Source organism: Gopherus evgoodei, chromosome 2, assembly GCF_007399415.2.
Source record: "Gopherus evgoodei ecotype Sinaloan lineage chromosome 2, rGopEvg1_v1.p, whole genome shotgun sequence".
Classification (NCBI taxonomy): domain Eukaryota; kingdom Metazoa; phylum Chordata; order Testudines; family Testudinidae; genus Gopherus; species Gopherus evgoodei.
Window position 1 is genome coordinate 173665167 of NC_044323.1, and position 22411 is coordinate 173687577.

A 22411-nucleotide genomic window follows, 5' to 3' on the forward strand; every position below is an offset into this window, starting at 1 on the left:
CATAAACATGGTATATCTCTAAACTCGTTTTTCATTTTTGAAATTGCTGTCATTTCATCTTACAAAGGCTATGACAGGTTGTTATTACTTTAACGATGACTTTGGGAATTGTAAGTAGAATACATACCACTTTTGAGCTGTTTTGTGTATTGAAGGATTTTAATAATATTAGGTTTTATAAAATCATGAAAAGACACCTTCAGGGTGATTTAAAAAACTGATGGACTTGAAAGAAATAAATCAATATTCTTGTAGTCTACGGTTAGTTTGTGTTAATGAAAGGAAACATTGGTATAGATTTCTGGATTCTTGAGTATTTTTGTTCTTTTGGTAGGGAAAGGTGATGGTTTTTAATGTAGTTTTTATATAAAGAAATTGGGATTTTTTTTATGTTGTGCCTCCAGTATCTTCTAGTTATGTGTGTCTATAGCTACTCTCTTTTGTCTGTGAAGTGCTTTTGAAAAAGTGGCAGGGTTTACATTGCACTGAATCTGTTTGCATTTTGTAGAAATTTTTTTTAATCGGGGCAGATTTGGGCATTGGGGTGCGGGATCTGATCCTGCACCATTAATTTAGTTGGAGTTTGCCACTGATATCAGTAGGCGCATGATTGGGCCTTAAGTCTTCATTTTCCAGAGTAATGTTGGGATGGGAGAGAAGTACGGAAGATGTGCAAATTAAAAAGTGTAGGCCTTTGATAATGAATGGGAGAGCTGAAGTGAGGGGTGAAATTAGCTTCATTTTCCTGAACAGGGGATCAGCTTTGAAAAGTTTGGGAGACGCTGTCCTAGGTAATTGAACAACAGAAACACAGTAGCTGCAGAAACCATATTTGACTCCTAAGCTCTCTGAAGCTAGCAGTCTACTACTACTGCATTTCCTATTTCCATTTTCAGTAAAAGCCAACATGACACACAAATGCAATAGTACAAAGGGATTGCAACACTTTGTACTGAGGGGGAGTCTGAAATTGTAGCACCTTTCCTTATACCTTCTAAAACCTGTGACAGGGCTTTTGAGTATCACAGTGCTTTTAAAAAGCAGCTAGCACAACAGAAAAGAAAATTGGAAGCCCCTATTTCTTGTGTCTTAAGCAGTGCATTCAAGAGAGATGGATTATTATTAGGGTAACTGTTGCTTTTGATAGGGAATTGAGGTTCACATATCTAACTTACATGTTAGGATGAGGATTGGTTACATGTAACTATAAACTTGAAATGGTGGAATTATTTGAAGAATATATTGTTGCATATAAATGCATATTTTCCCCAAGTGCATTCCTTGTTGCCATGTTAATGGACTAAAATTTGATGTGTGTGTGTGTGTGTGTGTGTGTGTGTGTGTGTGTGTGTGTGTGTGTGTGTGTGTGTGTGTGTGTGTGTGTGTGTGTGTGTGTGTGTGTGTGTGTGTGTGTGTGTGTGTGTGTACAGTTAGAGTGCTCTCCATTGTCAAGGTCTTTGCAATTTCCCTCCTGCCCAAACAGATGGAAATAAACCTCCTTAAACAAAACACAATTCTCTCATAACTACTGCCCGTTCAAGTGCCTTGGCCTCCTCCCACCTGCAGTGCTTTTCAGATTCCTACTCCAGTAACCTCATTCCCTGCCCACCATTCTCATACAGAGTCTCCCAATGCTGCTTTTCACTTCAAATTGTAGCACCCTCGTGGTGCTGCTCCTACCTCACTCTATCTAGTGCTGCTTCTCCTACTCCTTCAGTGGCAGAAGCAGGTCTCAGGCCTTGGCTACACTGGCACTTTACAGCGCTGCAACTTTCGTGCTATGGGGTGTGAAAAAACACCCCCCTGAGTGCTGCAAGATACAGTGCTGTAAAGCCTCAGTGTAATCAGTGCCACAGTGCTGGGAGCGCGGCTCCCAGTGCTGCAAGCTACGCCCATAGAGGATGTGGTTTATGTGCAGCGCTGGGAGAGCTCTCTCCCAGCGCTGGCGCTCCGACCACACTCACAGTTCAAAGTGCTGCCGCGGCAGCGCTCTGAAATTTCAAATGTAGCCATACCCTCAGTCTGGTGGTTCTCTTGGTGACTAGTCAGGATCTGGTAGTGGCAGCTGGTCTGGCTCACTGTGACTCCTCCAGCTCTCTCTTGTGGCACTCATGAGTTAGATTTGAGGAGTAGGAGGCAAAGCCTTTATGAAGCAGCCTCAGCAGCAGATCCTGAATAGTTCCAGGTCCAAGTTTTACGGCTTCTTGGTTTGGGCTATGCACTAGGAAACAGAGCCAGCACTTTAACACTGCTGCCTGGCTCCACAATTTGGAACCTCTGCTCTAGACTTACGCACATGTTCAGATTAGACCATTAGCTGCAACAATGTCACCACTTACTGTTCCCTGACGCTGCTAGCCAATTCAAGCACAGAAATATGCAGACTCTAGTCTGTGCACCCTGTGCACCCTGTTCAGTTATTGAAATCAGAGTACAACGAAGCACATACTGAATAATAGTTTTAATTTTTATGTGTTTTTAAAACAATTATTGTGATAATGAGGTGGTAAATCTCACCAGCTGATGTCCACAAGGTGTATACATATTACATCAATACAATGTGTCCTAGCTTAAAAAAAGGGGAGTGGGCGAGAACTAGTTCAGGGATATAGCACTCTCGACTTCAGTTCTGGAAATCCTTGGCCATCAGAAAGGTTGGATGGAATCTATTCCCCTTTTCCTAATAACTCTCAGCAACCTGATTGTCTTAAAAAAGCCTTTCCCAAGCAAGATACCCTTCCAATCTGTCTGCTGATAGTTGCACCTTCTTTACCTTTCAGCTTGTAAGTATATAGGTCCTTTTATATCATCATTATTTCCGATGGCTTTTTCGCTTTCATTTATGAGGAGACAGAATTTCTTCATGCTAACTGTCAATTATGTGAGAAGAATTTAAAGGAAACAAAGTACAGATCCTCAGAACATATGCAGAGATCACCCACTATTCTCTTGGCCTCTATCGTAAATGCATTTTGAATCTCTGATCTTTGAGTTATCATCTTTTGTTTCTCCAAATTATGGCAAAAACCAGTGCACCACCAGCAGTTTATGTACCTTCCATAACATTAATCAGTGTGCTATTTAATGTGGACCTGCTGTGAACAAAAAATTGATAGATTTATCAGACTGTTTTCAGTTTTACAAAGACAATTGCTAATGAGCTATTTATAGCACATTGTTATAACTATTTTTTGTCAGTAGACTAGGGACTGATTTAGGACAAATGGGTTAAAAACAGGAAGTGTGGTTAGATAAGTAGGTAGTCTCTCCAAAGAGTTTCCAGAGCTTACCCACACATTCACATTTTCTTCTGAAACTACTATCAAAACAACATTGAGTACAGTACCTTGAAATCCATCTCCGTTTAAAGGAGGAATATTTTTCAGCAGTAGCAGGAAATGGCTCATAGAAAAGTTTTACATTCTTGTAAAAGAAAGTTCAAATGATGATCTGAAGTCATTGTCTGTAAATGTTTTCTCTCTGCTTTAATCACATTGCAGCACTGACGGCATTTTAGTTGATTCAGGTGTCTCTTATGAATTCCTACAAGCATATAAATAGTACAATTATTTATAAAGTAGTTGTATTTTCAAACCCAGATAGTTGTGAGCACTGAATTTCTTCCAACATTGCCTTTTCTTTTAAATGAAACTATGCTTATTTATGGATAGTGCTATCGTAATTATATTTTAATGAATTGCTGTCACAGTTGCAGGAGGCAAAATGAGTAGACTAACAATACTATTTGTAGAAGAAATTTTATACACCATAAATCTATGGAGTACTGTGTCTGCTGAAGACACTGAACACGATGCATCTGTGGTGCTCTAGACTTGTAGTAGTTTCATTGGTAATACAGGAACAACATCATCCATTGCTTGTTAGCTGTCTTTCTGTGGTATAATGGTCCTGGGACCTCAGATTTTTCCACCTAAAACTATATGGTGGAATTTTCAAAAGCACCTAAGTGATTTAGGAGCATACACCTTATACTTATAGTTTAAGTATATTTTTGTATGTCACTGAATAAAGAAAATGCATTTTTTCTAATAATTTGTAATAGAACTATGTTTGTCCATCATTAACCAGGCACTATTGTCCTGTTTAAAAATTTTCAATCTCTGAGTAAGGGAACAGAAATAATAATGTATGACTAGGGTGACCAACCACAGAATGCAACATAGTGAATAGTCAAAGCAAACAAATAAGTGAAAATTATTCATCTAAAGTATTTGGTGAGTGCTTGTAATTAGCATATTTTAAAAATAACTGGGTCAGTTTGCGAATAATGAATCTAAAAGGGGTCAAAGCAACCAAAAAAAAATAAGGAATAGATTCAGCAATCTTAGAATAAAGTAGGTGCCTTTGCTGAGAATCCTGTGTTACTTTTAGAGTCACTACCACATGTAATTATGCCATTTTAGGCTTCTCACATCCCTCTTGCTTCAAATGCATGGTTCTAGAAGCATTTATGTCCCAAGAAACTAATTAGAGAGGAAGTCAAACAGCATGATGACAAAATGGATTTTAAGTACTGTAATTAGAATGAAGCAGGCCTATCTATCAGGGGTAAGAAAATAGGCCACTGCTGGTTACATATTGATTGAAGCAGATTTCCCATCAGCCCACTTTAGAGGGAGAAACCTGCATGTTGTTGTAGAGAACAGAGGTGAGTTGCTTTGTTGTGTCCATGGGGAATTTCCAAGTCAGAACTCTTAATTTTTTTTTTAAATCAAGCTGCTAGGCTAGCGGGTTAGATGATATCACTGTGTGGGTGGGGACACTTCAGTCAAATATCACATACTCATGTGCAGGTACTGTAGTTCAGGAAAGGCTTATGACTGCAAACATTTAGGGCTCATTCTTTTCTCACGTTTGTAGAATACCTTGAAAGGTTATGTGGTTTTAAAAGAAAAAGTTATTTTAAAATAAAACATATGATAACATTTTTAAGAATCTACCAGATCCCTCCTTGAGAAATTATAAACAAGTTTCTTGGAACTTGAGCTGTTATTTTTCTGAAAGAGAGCATCAAAAGAAAAATAATCTCACAGTCAGTAATGTAATAGGAAATCGTAATGCTCTTTACATTTAATCTCCTAAGAGATCAAACTTAAATATTTGAAGTCAATATATGCTAACAATTTCTTTGAAAGTTAATGTAGATTTCTGAAATGTACTAGTAACAATACATTAAATCCCTTTCAATTAATACTTTAATTTGCATAAAATGGATATATACACATCAGACACATTAGACAGATATAGATGCAAGTGATGGAGCTCTAAACAGCACTCTGGTATACCCTCATCCTTCCCAGCAGCTTTTGCAGGCAGGGTGTCTGGTCCTCTTGCAAGAACTTTGCCCCTGGACTTCACTGATAAAGAATCCCACCATCATCTTTCACATCTGCCTTTATCTGATTGGTTTAATCCCCCCATTGAAGCTAGTTTTCAGACCTTGGCATAGTGCTATGAAAGAGGTAAGAATAAAACAAATTTTACTTAATGATATTATCACAAATGATTTCTTACACTTTTTATACAACCTTTGCAACACATATAACATCTAGTAGTTCTATATACTGAGTCCACAAAGGTCATTTACATGAAAAGTACACTAAACCATATTTGCTCAGCATGAAATGAAATGGAAACATGGAGGCATATATAATGTGCCCCAAAATTATGTCAGTAGTTAACCCCATTACGTATGTCAGTAGTTAGCCCATAGTTAGCCCCATGGAGTGAACCAAAGGTTGGTTGTGCTGCTAATTGAAAAGAAAATGCATATCATAGTGTTGAAAAAAAATATTAAAATAAATACCTCAGAGAGAAGAGGTCTTACCATATACACAGTGTGTCAAAACAGATATTATAAAATGTTGGCAATTAAATTAGTGTATGAGAAGTGTACATGAATGAAAAAAATATTACAGGATGCCGTCTAAACTCTAAAATTATAGGAAAGCTTTTACATGGCATTTTAGAAATATGTGATCATTCAGTTAAAGAGTAATATAATACACAAGCATTTGGGAGCAGAGTAATTTAGTTGTAGAAGCAACTTTAATTGTAGCATTTTCTGATTTTTGGGTGTCTAACAGTGCAACTTAATTTTCTTTGAACGTAGAAAGTTTTGGGAAGGTATTTGGAATCATATGCAAACACAGAGAGAAAATATATTGAGTAATTATAATGTAATCTTAATAAACCACAAAAGTTAATGTCACAATTTTGCGGTGTTATAAAGGACCCCCAAAAGAACTAGATGCATTTATAGTCATGTTAATTTTGTTACTTTATTGCAATAGACAAATGGTTACTCTTTTCCCAGGGTATGTCTACACTACCCGTCAGATTGGCGGGTAGCGATCGGTTTATCGGGGATCAATATATTGCATCTCATCTAGACACAATATATCGATCCCCGAACACGCGCCCATCAACTCCAGAACTCCACTAGGTCTAGTGGCGATAGCGGAGTCAACAGGGGGAGCCGCGGACATCGATCCCGTGCCATGAGGACGGGAGGTAAGTTGAAATAAGATACTTCGACTTCAGCTATGCTATTCCAGTAGCTGAAGTTGCATATCTTACATCGACCCCGCCTCCTAGTCTAGATCAGGCCTTACTCTGACTTTATTCTCATGAAGTTCTGCCATCCCCAGTCAACGTCTCCAGCTACACTGATTTTCAGCATTAAACCATTGTTAGTCCTTGTAATGTATGGATGTGATAGCAATGCCAGAAATTACACATCCTGTATGAGAAGTGACTGTAAACTGCAAGACTTTAATAACATTGAGGGATTTTTTGGTAATAACATCAACCACAAGAGTGAACTTCAAAGAATTTTGATTCCACCAGAAACTCCAATGTGGCAATATAGTCTTGGGCATTTTCTGTTGTTGTTTTTTTTCTTTTGGATAATATAAACAGCCAGTTTTTTTAAAGCATCTAATGAAAAACTTTGCTTTCCCTATCAGTGCCATAGCCATCAGCCCACTTCTCCTTCCCTGTTCTTCTTTCTTTTCCTACTCTTTACACTTTCTCCTTTATAGTGGCACCTGAATTTTTTGCCTTTGATCATGACAGGACTGGCTTTAATTTAAACATTGCTTTGAATCACAGCAGATTCATACATGTTTCAGAATTTGTGTATGTGAGGCCACTCTATGAAGTGAAATATTTTGTATAAGAGTGTGTTTTTACCATATATTGTGTTTTTCACAACATTACCTGTCATTCATTTATGAGCAAATCTATGTTTATTACCTTTTATGAATAGGCAGAAGTGTTAAAGTGTATTGAATTATATAAACACATAACTGACTATTAGTATTTATGTATAAAGGACAAAGGTCTAATGTTAATATTGTAGAATTCAGTTGGTTTTGAATTTCCTTTATCATAAAATGAATGAAAAATATTTAAATAAAAAAACTGTTTTGTTGATATCCATGCAATCTAGTTTCAAAGAGATTCAGATGCAAAGCATTTCAAAGCAAGTTGTGCTTTATAGTTTTGGAAGATGTCAAAGTATCAGTATGAGCCTATTCACTGCTTTGTGGTGGTGTTCTGTAATGCTTGATCATTCTTTATGAAGCAGTTGTGTGGAGATGGTTGAAAATTAGATACCCTAACATGCCCACATTGTGATTAAAATTGTACTATCAACCTCTGTATTCAAACACTGTTTACTGTCTGCTGACCTGCTGTGACCTAAAATAAGTCATTTTAATTTTCTGTGCCTCTGTTTCCCCTCCCACCTTTTGTCTGTCTTAACCTGGTAGATCATAAGTTTTCTAAAAGAGATGCTCTAGCTGAGCCAAAATGTAAGGGCTTGATATAGGAATACTGAGTGAAATTCTACAGCCTGTGTTATGCGGGAGGTCAGACTTATCATAAATGGTTCTACCTGGCCTTAGACTCTATGAATAACCGATCTGGGGTAGAGACTGTCTCTCCATATGCACACTGCCTCATACAGTGGGCACTGATCTCAGTTGGGGCCTCAAGTCACTACTGTAATACAAATAATAAACAGTAGTCTGCCATGCTACTGACTAGCCTATAGTACACTTTTATAACAAGGAAAACAAAATACCCTGGCCACAGTGATCAGGCAAATGGTACCAGCAGCAACCATTTTTTAAGCATTCATTAGATAATTCACTAGATAATAGTCTTGCCTTGAGTGCATGGGACTGGATTAGATGTCCTCTCGAGGTCCCTTCCAGTTCTGATTCTGTGAATCTACGATTACTATCACCATGTGAACTGCGAAGCAGACAGCATCTAAAGGAAATTCATCTCCTTTAAACAGTCTGATCTTAACTGTTATATGGCTTGTGGATATTGTTCATTGGTTTCTATTTAAATGTCAACTACGCAGCAGTGCTTAACCACTTTAATATATATGTGCATTTTTTTTCCAACGGCTACTTAATAGTTAATACCATATAACACATTGCAAATGCTTAGAGCAGGGGTACAAAATCTTGAGTGACAAAAAGCTATCTGTGGCTTGTTATAAAGTTACAGAACTGTATATCTGAAATTTGGTATGAGAATTTTTCATGGCACTAATATGAGTTAATTAAAAGTTCTTTGGAATTTTTTTGAAAGAGTTGTCATACCTACATCAGATCGGCACAAAGAACAGGTGACTTTCTTAAGACAGGACTAATGATGACATGCATTCTGTCCTCCTTTCATACATTCAGACACAAAGTACAGGCCTACCATACCAGGACAGCCTATGAACCCACCAAGGACAGTCAAGTATAAGAACAGTGCAACTACATGTGAATCGCATTCTTCTAGAGCATCTCTGCTCCCTTCCTGCCCTTCTACATAAGCTAGGCTTTGGGAGCATCTGCAGCAAGGTCACCATTGTCCCTCAACCGAGACCATGCAGGGGAATCTACATGCACAGTACTGCCTTTCATCCTGTCAGTAGCCCCTCGTGTATTCACAAAAATGCATGGTTGTAGTAGAGGCATTCCAGTGAAGGTCACGAATCCATGTGTTTTCCTACCTTGATGATGAGCTAATGAGAAGCTGGTCCAGGTCTCGGGTACCGTCCAGTGTAGCTACTGTTCAGTCCACTTTTGACAAGTGGGGGCTCCTAATAAATACAGAGAAATCTTTCCTGATGCCTGTTCAAAGAATTCATTGAGGCAGACATGGATTCTACAAAGGCCAGGGCTTTCCTGGTGGAGCAGAGGTTCCAAATAATGCAGGTCATTGCTCTACATCTAACGGGGCACCCTCTCACTACTGTTTGGAATTGCCTCAAACTTCTAGGACAGGTGGGGGCTGTGCACTTACATGGTGCAGCATAGTAGGCTATGCCTCAGAGAGCTACAGGGTTGGCAAGCCTAGATGTACTCACTGGCCCATCATCATATGGACATGGTGGTTCAAGCACCTGTTCAGCTGTTGTCCTCCCAGAACTGGTGGGTAGAACCTGCAGGAGTTTGTGACAGTCACTCTAGACACAAATGAATCAGATCTAGGTTGGGGAGCTCACTTAAATGTCCCTCAGGGTCTTTGGTATCCTCAGGTTCTAAGTGTCCATAAAAAATATCAGGGAGTTTCAGCTCCATTTAGCTTGTGTGGCATTCCTTCTGCATATCAACACAGCAGCCACATTCTGTGTAAAGAAATGGGATGGGGAGGGGAGCATTCCTCAAAGTTATGCCAGGAGGTGAACCTCCTTTGGAATTTCTGCATCCCCAGAGCCATCAACCTGAAAGCTGCTTACCTTCTGGAAGTTCAAAACACTCTGGCAGACCACCTAAACAAGTTGTTCACAGGTCACCACAAATGGTTTATTCGCCAAGATGTGTCCAGGTCCATTTTCCAGCGGTGGGGAACACTGCAAGTGGACCTGTTTGCAACACCAAACAAGAAATTTCACTTTTTTGTTCTTAAGAGGATCACAGCCCAGGTTCACTGACAGATGCCTTCCTCCTGCCGTGATCAAAAGGCCAGCTGTATGCTTTTCCTCCAGTTCCACTCCTGCCCAAAATTTTGTCTAAAGTCAAGGAAGATTCCACCCACCTTATTCTAATAGACCCAGCGTGGTCCCATCAACACTGATTTTCGACTTGACTAGCCCTATTGGTCAGATCTCCACTACTGCTCCCAGGAGACGTGGATATGATCTCCCAGAACCACTGCTGCCTCTTTCATCCCAACCTTCAGGCCGTCCACCTGACAGCATGAATGCTTCATGGCTGATAACTTGGGAATGAGTTCTGTCTAAGATGGTGCAGGAAGTTCTGCTAAATAGTAAGAAGCCTTCAACTAAGTCTATTTACCTTGCTAAATGGAAGAGATTCTCCATCTGCTCCATACAAAGAGGCATCCCCCAGCTCAAACGTTGATTTTCCATATCTTGGATTATCTTTTATTTCTGAAACAAAAAGGGGTAGCTCCTAGCCACCAAATGGACTCTGATGGAACTATCTCAGCTTTCCACCCTCCCGCAGATAACCAATTTTATTTTTTGAAACCCTATATCCGTTTTAAAAGGTTTGCTCAAATTACATCCTCAATCATCCACAGCCCAACTCCACAGTGAAGTTTAAATTTAGTTCTAGCAAAGCTGAGTTTCTCTCTACTCCTCTCCCCCTCCAGTGAGCTCCTAGTGACTGTTCTCTGTTAGGCTTGTCTATGAAAGTGGCCTTCTTGGTTACTATAACCTTGGCCAGGAGAGTAGGGGAGCGGCAACCTTCAGTATCAGAGCCGCCTTATACAATTTTCTCTAGGACCAAGGTTTTCCTTTGACCTCACCCAAAATTCCTGTTGAAAGTGGTTTCCGATTTTCACATTAATCAAGCAGTTTAGTTTATTTGTTGACTTTTTTTTCCAAAGCCTCATTTGAGTAAAGGGGAAAAGTTGCTTCACACTCTAGACTTTAAAAGAGCTTTGGCGTTTTGCCTGGATTGGACTAGGTCTTTCAGATCTTTTTTTCAGCTCTTCGATGATGTTTCAGACAGAGTAAAGGGCCATCCAGAGGATTTCTTCCTGGATTTCTAGCTGTGTTTGTGCTACCAACTGGCTGATATTGCACTTCCAGTAAAATGGTGGCTCGCTCATCCAAGTTGCAGGCAAACTTCTGTAGCCTTTCTGGCTCATGTAACCATACCAGATGTTTGTAGGGCAGCAAATTGGTTGTCAGTCCATATGTTTCCCTCTGACTATGTCATCTCTCATCAATCTAAACACGATGCCAGATTTGGACAGGTGGTCCTTCAATCCCTGTTCAAGTAGACTCCACGTCCACCTCCAGTTCAAACTGCCTGGGAATCACCCATAGTGGAATGGACATGTGCAATCACTGAAGAAGAAAAAATGCTTATCTATCTTTCTGTAACTGTTCTTCGAGATGTGCTGCACATGTCCATTCCCTGACCTGCTCTCCTTCCCCTCTATAGGAGTCTTTCCAAAAGGAACTGAGAGATTGGGAGAGGGGGAGCATGATCCTTTATACCAATCGTGCAGTGGTGCAAGGCACCAGAGAGTGGTCACATTATCCCAACAGTTATTGCTGAGGGGAAAAATTTATAGCAGCTGTGCACAGGATGCACACACTTCTGCAGCAGAATGTACGTGTGCATTCAATAAGTTACGGAAAGGTAGATTTTTTTTTTCCCTAGGGTCCTTCTCTACTGCTTCTCTTTCTTCCTTCCTAACATTTTGACATTACATCAGCCTTCATTACTGGTATGGTTTACTACCTATGAGCAAAACTAAGGATGCCACCCACTTTTTCTTACAACTTGTTCGTCTTAATCCCTTCTTTACTCACACCACTTGACCCACAGCATACAATCTGACAGGCTCACTTGACAAGAGACAATGAAAATGAGAGTTAACACTCCTCATTGTGCCAGTATTCTACATCATTTCTAAAGCAACTCAAATCTTTAAAACATAAAATATGTTAAATGTAGGCTGAGTTAAAAAAATTCCTGTATGTTCCTGCTGTCCTAGCTGAATTCAAAGTTCTTTGAGCTCTGAGTTTTCTAGGCTGTGGAAGAGGTTAAAATGTTTGATGTTCACATCCTCTTTCTGTATCAGTTTACTCTTGAATATCTTTGAGCACTTGAAGAACTAACTTGCTGCATGCAGATGTCCTGACGAGTTCGTATATACTCTGTGTGTTCAGGTGCATACAGATTTTTGTTGCTTTCTTTTTAAAATATGTTAAACTTGCACATACAAAGGTAGAAAAGTTTCAACATTTTCATGTTTATTTGATCGCTTTAAAACTTTGAGCAGCTTGTAGACACATATGCATTCCACACAAATTCTACCTTTCAGCAGTTTTTTGTGGAAAACTTACACTAGCTGAATACTTCTGGAAAACCCAGCACTCAGACCCCAATTAATTTGATACGTAATATTGTGTGTGTTTTATGGTTGTTTGTGGAGGATTCAGTGGTATGGTTCTACTACAGCTAAACCTGTATTCCCAAGTGCAGTACATTTGGTAGAATAATACTGTATCTGACCCTCTCCTGAACTACTATGCCACTGAGTGTGACTGCAAGCTTAGTTTCTGGTACTTCTCAGAACCACAAATCTTTCCCTTCTGTTTTTCACATAGTTTGTACAATTGCAAAAGCTTTACATTCTTTGTTAAACTTTCTTCTAAAAAGTGAACTTTCTGGGGTTTTTTGTTTGCCACAAACTAAGCAATTTAAGACATAAAATGGAAAATTGTATTTAACAGATAATAGATTGTCTTCCCAAATGTTTCATCAGTACAGAACTGATGGTTGGCCCAAAATGGGAAGATTTTTTTTTTAAAGTTTCTATCAGCCAAAGTATGGTTGAAACTGTCCTACATGTCTGTTTAAATCTTCCCAACCAGCTTTTCTCTGCATGTCTTTAGAACGTTATGAGGAATGTGTTTTTTATTAAGTTTAACCTAAACCTCCCTTGCTGCAATTTAAGCTCATTGCTTCTTGTCCTATTCTCAGAGGTTAAAAAAACAGTTTTTCTCCCTCTTCCTTGTAACAGCCTTTTACGTACTTGAAAACTGTTATGTCCCTTCTCAGTCTTCTTAGTCCAGACTAAACAAAACCAATTTTTTTCAATCTTCCCTCATAGGTCACGTTTTCTAGATTTTTAATCATTTTTGTTGCTCTTCTCTGGACTTTTTCCAATTTGTCCACATCCTTCCTGAAATGCAATGCCCAGTCTTGACACAATACTCCAGTTGAGGCCTAATCAGCGCAGAGTAGAGTGGAAGAATTACTTCTCATGTCTTGCTTACAACACTCCTGCTAATATATCCCAGAATAATGTTCACTTTTTTTGCGACAGTGTTACACTGTTGACTCGTCATTCAGTTTGAGGTCCACTATGACCCCCAGATCCCTTTCCGCAGCATTCCTTCCTAGGCAGTCATTTCCCATTTTGTATGTGTGCAACTGATTGTGCCTTCCTAAGTGGAATACTTTTGCATTTATCCTTATTGAATTTCATCCTATTTACTTCAGACCATTTCTCCAGTTTGTCCAAATCATTTTGAATTTTAATCCTATCCTCCAATGCACTTGCAACTAAAACCTCTCCAGCGCATCATCAAGGATCTACAACCTATCCTGAAGGATGATCCATCACTCTCACAGATCTTGGGAGACAGGCCAGTCCTTGTTTACAGACAGCCCCCAAACCTGAAGCAAATACTCACAGCAACCACACACCACACAACAAACACACTAACCGAGGAACCTATCCTTGCAACAAAGCCCGTTGCCAACTCTGTCCACATATCTATTCAAGAGATACCATCATAGGACCTAATCACATCAGCCATACTATCAGAGGCTTGTTCACTTGCACATCTACCAATGTGACGTATGCCATCATGTGCCAGCAATGCCCCTCTGCCGTGTACATTGGCCAAACTGGACAGTCTCTATGTAAAAGAATAAATGGACACAAATCAGACATCAAGAATTATGACATTCAAAAACCAGTTGGAGAACACTTCAACCTCCCTGGCCACTCGATTACAGACCTAAAAGTCGCAATATTACAACAAAAAAGTTAAAAACAGACTCCAACGAGAGACTGCTGAATTGGAATTAATGTGCAGATTGGACACCATTAAATTAGGTATGAATAAAGACTGGGAGTGGATGGGCCATTATACAAAGTGAAACTATTTCCCCATGCTTATCTTTCCCCCGCCCAACACACACACACACACACAGTTCCTTATATCTCCTTGTCAATTGCTGGAAATGGGCCATTTTCATTACCACTACAAACAGTTATTTTTCTCTCCTGCTGACAACAGCTCACCTTAACTGATCACTTTCCTTATAATGTGTATGGTAACACCCATTGTTCCATGTTCCCTGTTTGTGTATATATATCTTCCTTCTGTATTTTCCACTACATGCATCTGATGAAGTAAGCTGTAGTCCACGAAAGCTTATGCTACAATAAATTTGTTAGTCTCTAAGGTGCCACAAGTACTCCTGTTCTTTTTGCGGATACAGACTAACACGGCTACTACTCTGAAACAAAGAGTGATTGTTCTTTCCAGTGCCCAGTTAACACAAATTGTCTCCTAAGTTTTGATTATAGAAGTTATTGATTACTTTATACTGGTGCAAATATATTAAGAGCAATGGTATTGCACACGTGTGATTCAAAGCATAATTTGAAGACCGTGGAGTTATACAAATGTGACTAAAGGTCATAATTAAGGGTAAGTTTAGTCAGGGGTATTTTTAGTAAAAGTCATGGAGAGGTCACAGACCATAAATACACCTGACTAAGGGCTAGTCCACACTGGCAACCCTAAAGCGCTGCCACGGCAGTACTTTAACATGCCTTGTGTGGTTGTGGCGCAGCGCTGGGAGAAAGTTCTCCCAACGCTCTAAAAAAAACCACCTCCAGGAGGGACATAGCTACCAGCACTGGGTGCACAGCTCCCAGCGCTGGAGCACTGTCTACACTGATGCTTTACAAGTTGCAGCTTGCTGCACTCGGGGGTGTTTTTTTTACCCCCCTGAGTGAGGAAGTTGCAGCTCTGTTAATTACCAGTGTAGACAACTCTTAACTGGGGAGCCGCTGCCCTAGGGTAAGCCCCAGGAGGCCATTGCTGCTTCCCTTAATCTTCCAACCTTCCTGTATATGCTTCCTTTCAGCTCAGTCCATCTGTGAATAATGGAGAAAATTTATAGATTTGTAAATATACACAAAATACATATTTAATAATAAGCTGTGAGTGATAAAGATTACAGGGGTAAGTGCCAGTGGGACTCTGGGTGTGTTTGAATTAGCTTTGATAGGAAGGAAAGAGTGCAGCCTGATTTTTAAATCTCAAGCTGGATTTGCAAATAAAATAAACACACAAATATATTTTTATAAACTGAGTACACTTGAAATGGCAGTTGAGAGACAATGCACTTTGATTCCCTCAATGTCGTTTTTAGAGTCACTTTTCAAAGTAGAACTGTGCTAGAATGACTGAGGTAGCTGAAGAAAGATGGAGTAAATGAGACAAACTGATTACAAGTGTATCTTTGATGCAACTTTTACAGTGGATATTAATATTGCGATTATAACTCACAATCTGTAGAGTCTCAGTATTCTCCAACATTCTTATCTCAGTTACATTTGGAGTATGTACAAAGAAGTTGGTGTGCGCTCAATGTACTCTGGATTTATGCTAGTATAACGAGATCAGAATCTAGCCAATCACGTACATCCGCCCCTTCTCTCTCTCTACTGCTATTGTGCTTTCAACGATTCTGCTTGCCTTTTATGTTACAAATTAACTATCCTTAAAAAAAAAAAAGTCCCTATTTTGTCATTGCTTGCAAAGCAATGTACACAAAGAGCCAGATTTGTTCTGTTACTCTAGCAAATATTTTATATGCTACTGTAAAAGTTTTGTTAGAAAATAAACTGCTTGCTTGAACTTTTTTCCCAAAAGAAACTTCTCCTATATAAGCATAACATATGCTATAAATTGTCATGAGTAATATCTTCTAAAACCACTTCCATAGAAACAAGAATTCTTATTTCCATTTATGATGATATTTCACAATCAAAGAAGCTGCAAAAGAAATAGGAATGAGATCTTCTGGTTGCAAGCTATGTAATCCTGTTGTCTATGTTCGCTTCTTAAAACATCTCTTGCCTGTTATACATGTAATATACCATATTGTATGTGTGCCACCAGGACCTTTAGTTTAAGGGGTTTTTCTTATTTTTTAATATTGAATCTATGGTAAACTGAAAGGTTATCGGAGTCAGGCTGTCATACAGAAGAAGAATACTGAAACAGGAACCTACTGGCTTCTTTAACCTTTTGCTGTAAGGAAATGTTCCTTTCTCCATTTGATTTGAAAAAGGAAATAGATTGTGGTGGTGTGGCTGTGGAACTTTCTCTTTCTGCCTCTGTCATTGCAAATGTGTTAGTTAAAGAAATGAAATGAAAAAGTCTATTATTGAACAGTAGAATTGAACTGTAGAATATCTTAGCTCTGTCAAGATAACACAGTGAAAGTGATTGACTACCCTTTTTGTTTTTTTTAGGTGTCAGAAACTATTTGAAAGAAGCGTTAGTGAATATCATTGCTGTGCATGCAGAGGTGAGGTAACTTCAGATTATTCACATTATTAAAGTGTCAAACAAAATAAGTTGGCTGACTTCACTGGAAATGAGCACCTCTGAAAATCAGGCTACTTTTATTTACGTGTTTTATTTTATTAAAGAGGTGGGAGTGGTTAACAATTGTATAAACTTCCATCAGTAACACCATATATCAAATTTTAGGGCTTGTTTGCCCTGAAAGAGAATCCAGAATAAAATAGCATGTGAATTTAAAGTGGACTAACTATTCCTGATTAATTCTAGGTGTAGACACTCTTATTCCAGAATAAGAGTGCCTTATTCTGAATTAGTATGGATTAAACCTGTTTTACCTATGTGAACAGTTGGTATGCAGCAAGCTCGGAAGTAAATCTACACACCCCTAAATCCAGCTGTGTAGTAGAAATTGCATATCTAAACTAATTGTGACATCAGTGGCAGATCAATACTGAGACTTGATGGACACAGATGTGTGAAGCTGGATTCAGCACAAATAGGTGCTCATGAATGGCACCGTCAGTTTCAATGCATGTGTTGAGAGTGCAGAATATTCATTCTTGACGGTGAACCCACAACTCTGGGAGAGAAAATTGGGCATATGTTCCTCCCAAGAATCAATTACAGGAAATTTCAATGAGCTGTTCAATTTCAGCTACTGGCAAATCCATGGCTTGATGCTTGCAACAGGTTTCACATCCAGTCATACTTTATAATGTTCCAAGGTCAAGGAAAAAGGATGCAAACCATTATTACTCCATCTGGTTGAGATGCTCAGTCATCACATGTCTGGGAGGCCAAATAATTTCATTGTCAGCCAGTAACTTACAGCACAGAGCAATTTACAACGATTCTTTATTGAGTACTAACAGGATACTTAGGGTGGCATAAAAGAAGATATGAGCCCTGGCTTAAGGTGCTTACAAGCCACTGCAGATTCCCATCTCAGAAAAAGCTAGCACAGACTCCTACTGGCTCAAGCAGAGAGGATGCTCTTGTGGTAAAACTGCTGCCCATAGATAAGTGTCTTCTGGATTCAAATCTCCCTCCCCTGGGTGCTGGCAAAGCCAGATGGTGCAAATGGTTAAATGGTGTCCATACAACCACCTCCGTACAGCGAATGTGGCTGGACCTGCTCCACAAATACTGTGCCAGGAAGTTGCTGTTTTGCAAAATGGTGATCTCTGCACAGAGTGACCTTGCACACATCGTAGGTCTAAGGTCACACTTTGTGGAGGTCACCATTTTGTAGATCAAAATAACGGTCTCTTGGTGTGGCACTTGTGGAGCAAGTCCGGACGTGTTTGGGAGCAGACAGCTTCAGATTGCGAGCTGAATCTGACCTTTTGGACCCATGACCCCATCTGCTGAGGGCACTATCCCCAGTTTGGGAACCGTGGATATGTAGCGTCTGAACTCCCAAAATGGGCCATGGCTTACAACAGAGAGGAGGAGTGTATGTTAAAAAAGTAAGCATGAAATAATGATGAAAATTGAAATAATTATTTGCAGAGCTGCACACTTGCAGATGCATACTGTGACAGACCCAAACCAGTGGGGTACAGGAATCTGGTAGAGGGCAAATATACTGATCACTGGCTGAGTAGTTTTCTGTTCCCTGAGTGACCAGAGCAGGGGCTGCACTAGAGTAATCAAGAACTTGATAGAACCAATTAAGGCAAGCTAATCAGGGCACCTGGATTTAAAAAGGAGCTCATTCCAGTCAGGGAGGGGGGAGCCAGAGGAGAGGAAGTGTGTGTGAGGAGCTGGGAGCAAGAGGCACAAGGAGCTGAGACTGAGAGGGTGTGCTGCTGGAGGACTAAGGAGTACAAGTGTTTTCAGACATCAGGAGGAAGGTCCTGGGGTGAGGATAAAGAAAGTGTTTGGAGGAGGCCATGGGGAAGTAGCCCAGGGAGGTATAGCTGTCATGCATCTGTTACAAGAGGCACTATAGACAGCTGCAATCCACAGGGCCCTGGGCTGGAACCGGGAGTAGAGAGTGGGCCCGGGTTCCCCCCAAACCTCCCAACTCCTGATCAGACACAGGAGGAGTTGATCCAGACTGTGGGGAAGATCACTGAGGTGAGCAAATCTGCTAATAAGCGCAGAACCCACCAAGGTAGAGGAGGAACTTTATCACAACACCTAAGTGTAAATAGATTATTGCAGCAATTTTCTACAGTACTTAAGCTATAGCACTTGTTCTAAATAATCCCATCCCTCGCCATCACAAAATGTATTTTCTCATTAGTATTACCAAAACCATTCTTTCACATAGCACAGATAACACTGTTCTGTCTTTAGACCCTCTTTTACTTGCTTAAAATTGGCTTTTGAGTATTTTAGGCTCCTTTTAATATTTTCTTTAATTAGAGACACTAATGCAAATTGAAATATTTTCATGGCTTTTGGAATTCCAATTAAAACAGATTTTTGCTTTGATGCAGGTGTTTACCTTCAGTGTATGTAGCACAAATACTGCAGCATTGTGCCAGTACCTGAGAATGAAGAAGTTAACATCACTATAAACCACAATGAAAATGATTAGTTTGTTTTCATTTTCCAGGATGAGTAAATTACATGAAAGGAACAAACAAAATAAGTTAGATTTTTCTTTTAAATTCAGTTAAAATAATCTGAATTGTTTTTAATAAACACAAGTAAGGACATTTTAAAAATGATTTTTAACTTGTGTCCTTTTAAGTAAGTATAATGATTTAAAGTCCTGATTCAGCCAGGGAGTTACACATGTAACTAACTTTAAAAAGTTTGTTGTCTCATTGACTTCAATTGGACTACTCGTGCTTAAAATTAGGACATATGCATAAATACCCTATTGAATTGGGTGCTCGCTGATCTTCCCATGTTAAGTTTTGCCTCATGAATTTCTGTGTGTGAAATGACATTTTCGCAAGTACTTGCAGAAGTATGTGAATTTGATCATTGGTGTGAAATTTTACAATTTCCACAAGAGTAACACTGTTTTCTGCTGAAATTTTGCCAGTCTGGCTCAGTCTTAGATTTTGCCAGCAACACTGCTGATTTTTGTAGTTTAAACAACACTAGTTAACCATCAACTGTGCAATAGGCAGGTTCTGAGGTGAAAAAAATTGTTACTTTAACTAAAAAGTCAAATTTGAACTGAAACCAAAATAAGTATAGTTTTTGCAAAAATGTGGTAATCTACTATGGCTGAGAATTTTTTTCCTGAGTTCTGTCAAGTAACGTTGAGAATGGCCATTGTGGGTACAAATACTTCCTCCTTAGTAGAAGGCTTTAGTCGTTTTCTTGGTATGCTTGTGTTGTATTGCTCAGCAACACCCATTTTGCTTTTACCGTTTTTCTCTATATGTGACCAAAATTGTTGGCTTTTGTGGGTCAAAGCAGTTAAAAGCAAGATGATTATTTGAAGTAGCAGTTGAGTGACTGATAGCCAGCATATGTGTGGTCAGTATGCCTTGGCTGTAGTGCACATCTGTTATTTTACTGTTTGTCTAGTCTGTGAGATCCATGACACATCACTCTCACATATATTGTGAAAAATCGGGTCTGGTTCCTAAATTCATATTTGAGTTTTACTCATCCATATACTGGTGTTTCTGATTATGCATTTCTATAAAGCAGTTTTTCATTGTCAAATCAGACACACTCCTGATTTTAACATAAAGCAAAGGTCCTGTCGCAAAAGTGTGACCCAATCGTTTGTTGTTGCTTGCTTGCTTGTTTTTTTAAGAAATCTGAATAAATTAATAATGAAATTTCTAGCCAAAATCATCATCATTCCCCATGACTCTGATCACATCACTTCCTCCTCAAATCACCATCCCTTTATCTTTCCCCTCTCTTTTCCACATGTAATCCACACTGCTCTTCATTTTCATCATCAAGGTTTAACACAACTCTGCTCTACCTATAGAGCCAATCTCATTTCCTCTTATCCACCTCTTGCCCAGTGTTCCGCCCAATTTTCTCTCCTAATTATCTGAGACATTATCGCTCTTCCGGTGCACTCAGTCTTTTGCTGTCTTTAAATCTCTCCTTAAACCCGACTTTTTTGCCAAGCTTCAGGTCTCTGACACTGTTTGATCTCATTTCAGCGCCTGACTATCTATTTGTTTTATTACTCTACTATTTTGTAAGCTTCTTAGGAGGTGGATCTTGTATTATTATTAAATTGAATTATGGCAACAACTATGGACCCTAATTGGGAATCCAGGCACTGTTGGTCTCAGTGTTATACAAGCAAGTAATAAAAAAGACAGTCCAAGAGAGTTTTCAGTCTACGTTTATGACAAGCCATAACAGGTGGAACAAACTGGCTGAGCAGTGAGAAGAAGATAAGGTGCTTCTGGGAAAAGCAATGAAACATGCAATCAAGGTTAACTCTCCATGTCCATACTAAGGTGCAATATAAATATTAATGCAGATACCCAATTCATAACTCTGATTGAAAACCGGCAGGTATTCACCATCTCTAAGGAATTAGTGCCTCGAGTACTGTCAAGGCTTGTGGAATCTGTTGCTGAAGAACTAAGTCGACTGATGCAGTGTGTATCATCGTTCAGTAAAAATGGAGCTTTACAGGTAGATAAAGACTCTGAGTTTCTGTTTCTGAGTTGAGAAAATTGGAAATACTGTAGCTAGAAAGTAAGAGAGAGAGATTTCCCCATTGTTATTGAACTGTAGCTTAATAACCTGTTTGTATTCAAATGCAACCAACAGCTGTTGTAGAAGTTATATTTTTACCTGTTATTTTACAGCAGCCAATTAAATATTTTGATTATGTTCTTATTTTTGTCCACAAAGGTTTTGGTTTTAATAATGTTTTTAATTGTATTTTAAAGCTTGTTTTTAAATCTGTTGGTATTAGTGTGGAAAGGCCAATGTAGCGGTGTGTCGTAGTGGTATATTATTCCACTGTTTGGAGAGAGAATAAAAGCATTTCCTGTATTGTACGACTCCAAAGGAAAGCATAGCTGCAAAATATCTGCAAAATGACATCACTACAGAAACACTTGCAAAAATTACCATTAAAGAAAGTCTTAAAGATCCGTTTATCAAAAGTCTTGCCATTCCCATTTCAGATTAGATGAATCAGAACTAACAACGAGCAAATGAATTGTGACCAGAGTACTGTATTTTAATAAACAGAGGTGGGCGGAAATGTGTGCTGGCCCATTGTTTCTAACAATTTATTTTGAGTGCTTTTCTTGTGAAATTAAGTTTCCCAACAAGGTTCAAGGAAGGGTAAGTTCTTAGGGTTTTGTAAATAACTATAACCCTGGTGCTTCATTAGTAAAATATTTATAGAATACATGGTTTAATCACATTCTTCATAGAATCAGATCCAATAGTTCTTACTCAGACAAAACTCTTAAGTCAATGCTTTTGAATCTTTTGACTGAGGAATACCAATAGGCTATATATGGTCTGTGAATTGTTTGTAGTCCAGTCAATTAATTGTACATCTTAAAATATCTTCATATTCAGGCTTTACTTCAATTCTTCCATGTCTTGTATTTAAAAAGTATGTTTAGCTTTTAAAGCCCATGCTTAATAATGCAGATAAAAGAAATAGAAATCTGCAGCCAACACCCATCTTACTGTTCTTTCAGGTTCATTTTAGAATTCTAAAGCAACTGAAAATCTTAACGAAAATTGGTTTATTTTTAAAAATATATTACACTCTTTGTATTGAAGATACAATGTAGAGTATTATCAACTTAACGTTTAAAGAGGAGGTCAATAGACTATTTATGTTTTTTAGTTAGC

The 22411-nt window shown here is 38.9% G+C and overlaps 1 protein-coding gene across 7 annotated transcripts in view; it reads left to right on the top strand.

The window, feature by feature from the left end:
• EXOC2 (exocyst complex component 2) overlaps positions 1-22411 on the top strand; it is a 194434-nt gene that overhangs the window by 162302 nt on the left and 9721 nt on the right. For 6 of the 7 annotated variants that reach the window (XM_030552298.1, XM_030552297.1, XM_030552295.1 and 3 more), the window contains 2 exons: positions 16585-16640; positions 21101-21223. In XM_030552298.1, the coding sequence (XP_030408158.1) occupies positions 16585-16640; positions 21101-21223 (179 nt within the window). The other variant, XM_030552302.1, reaches the window with a different exon arrangement.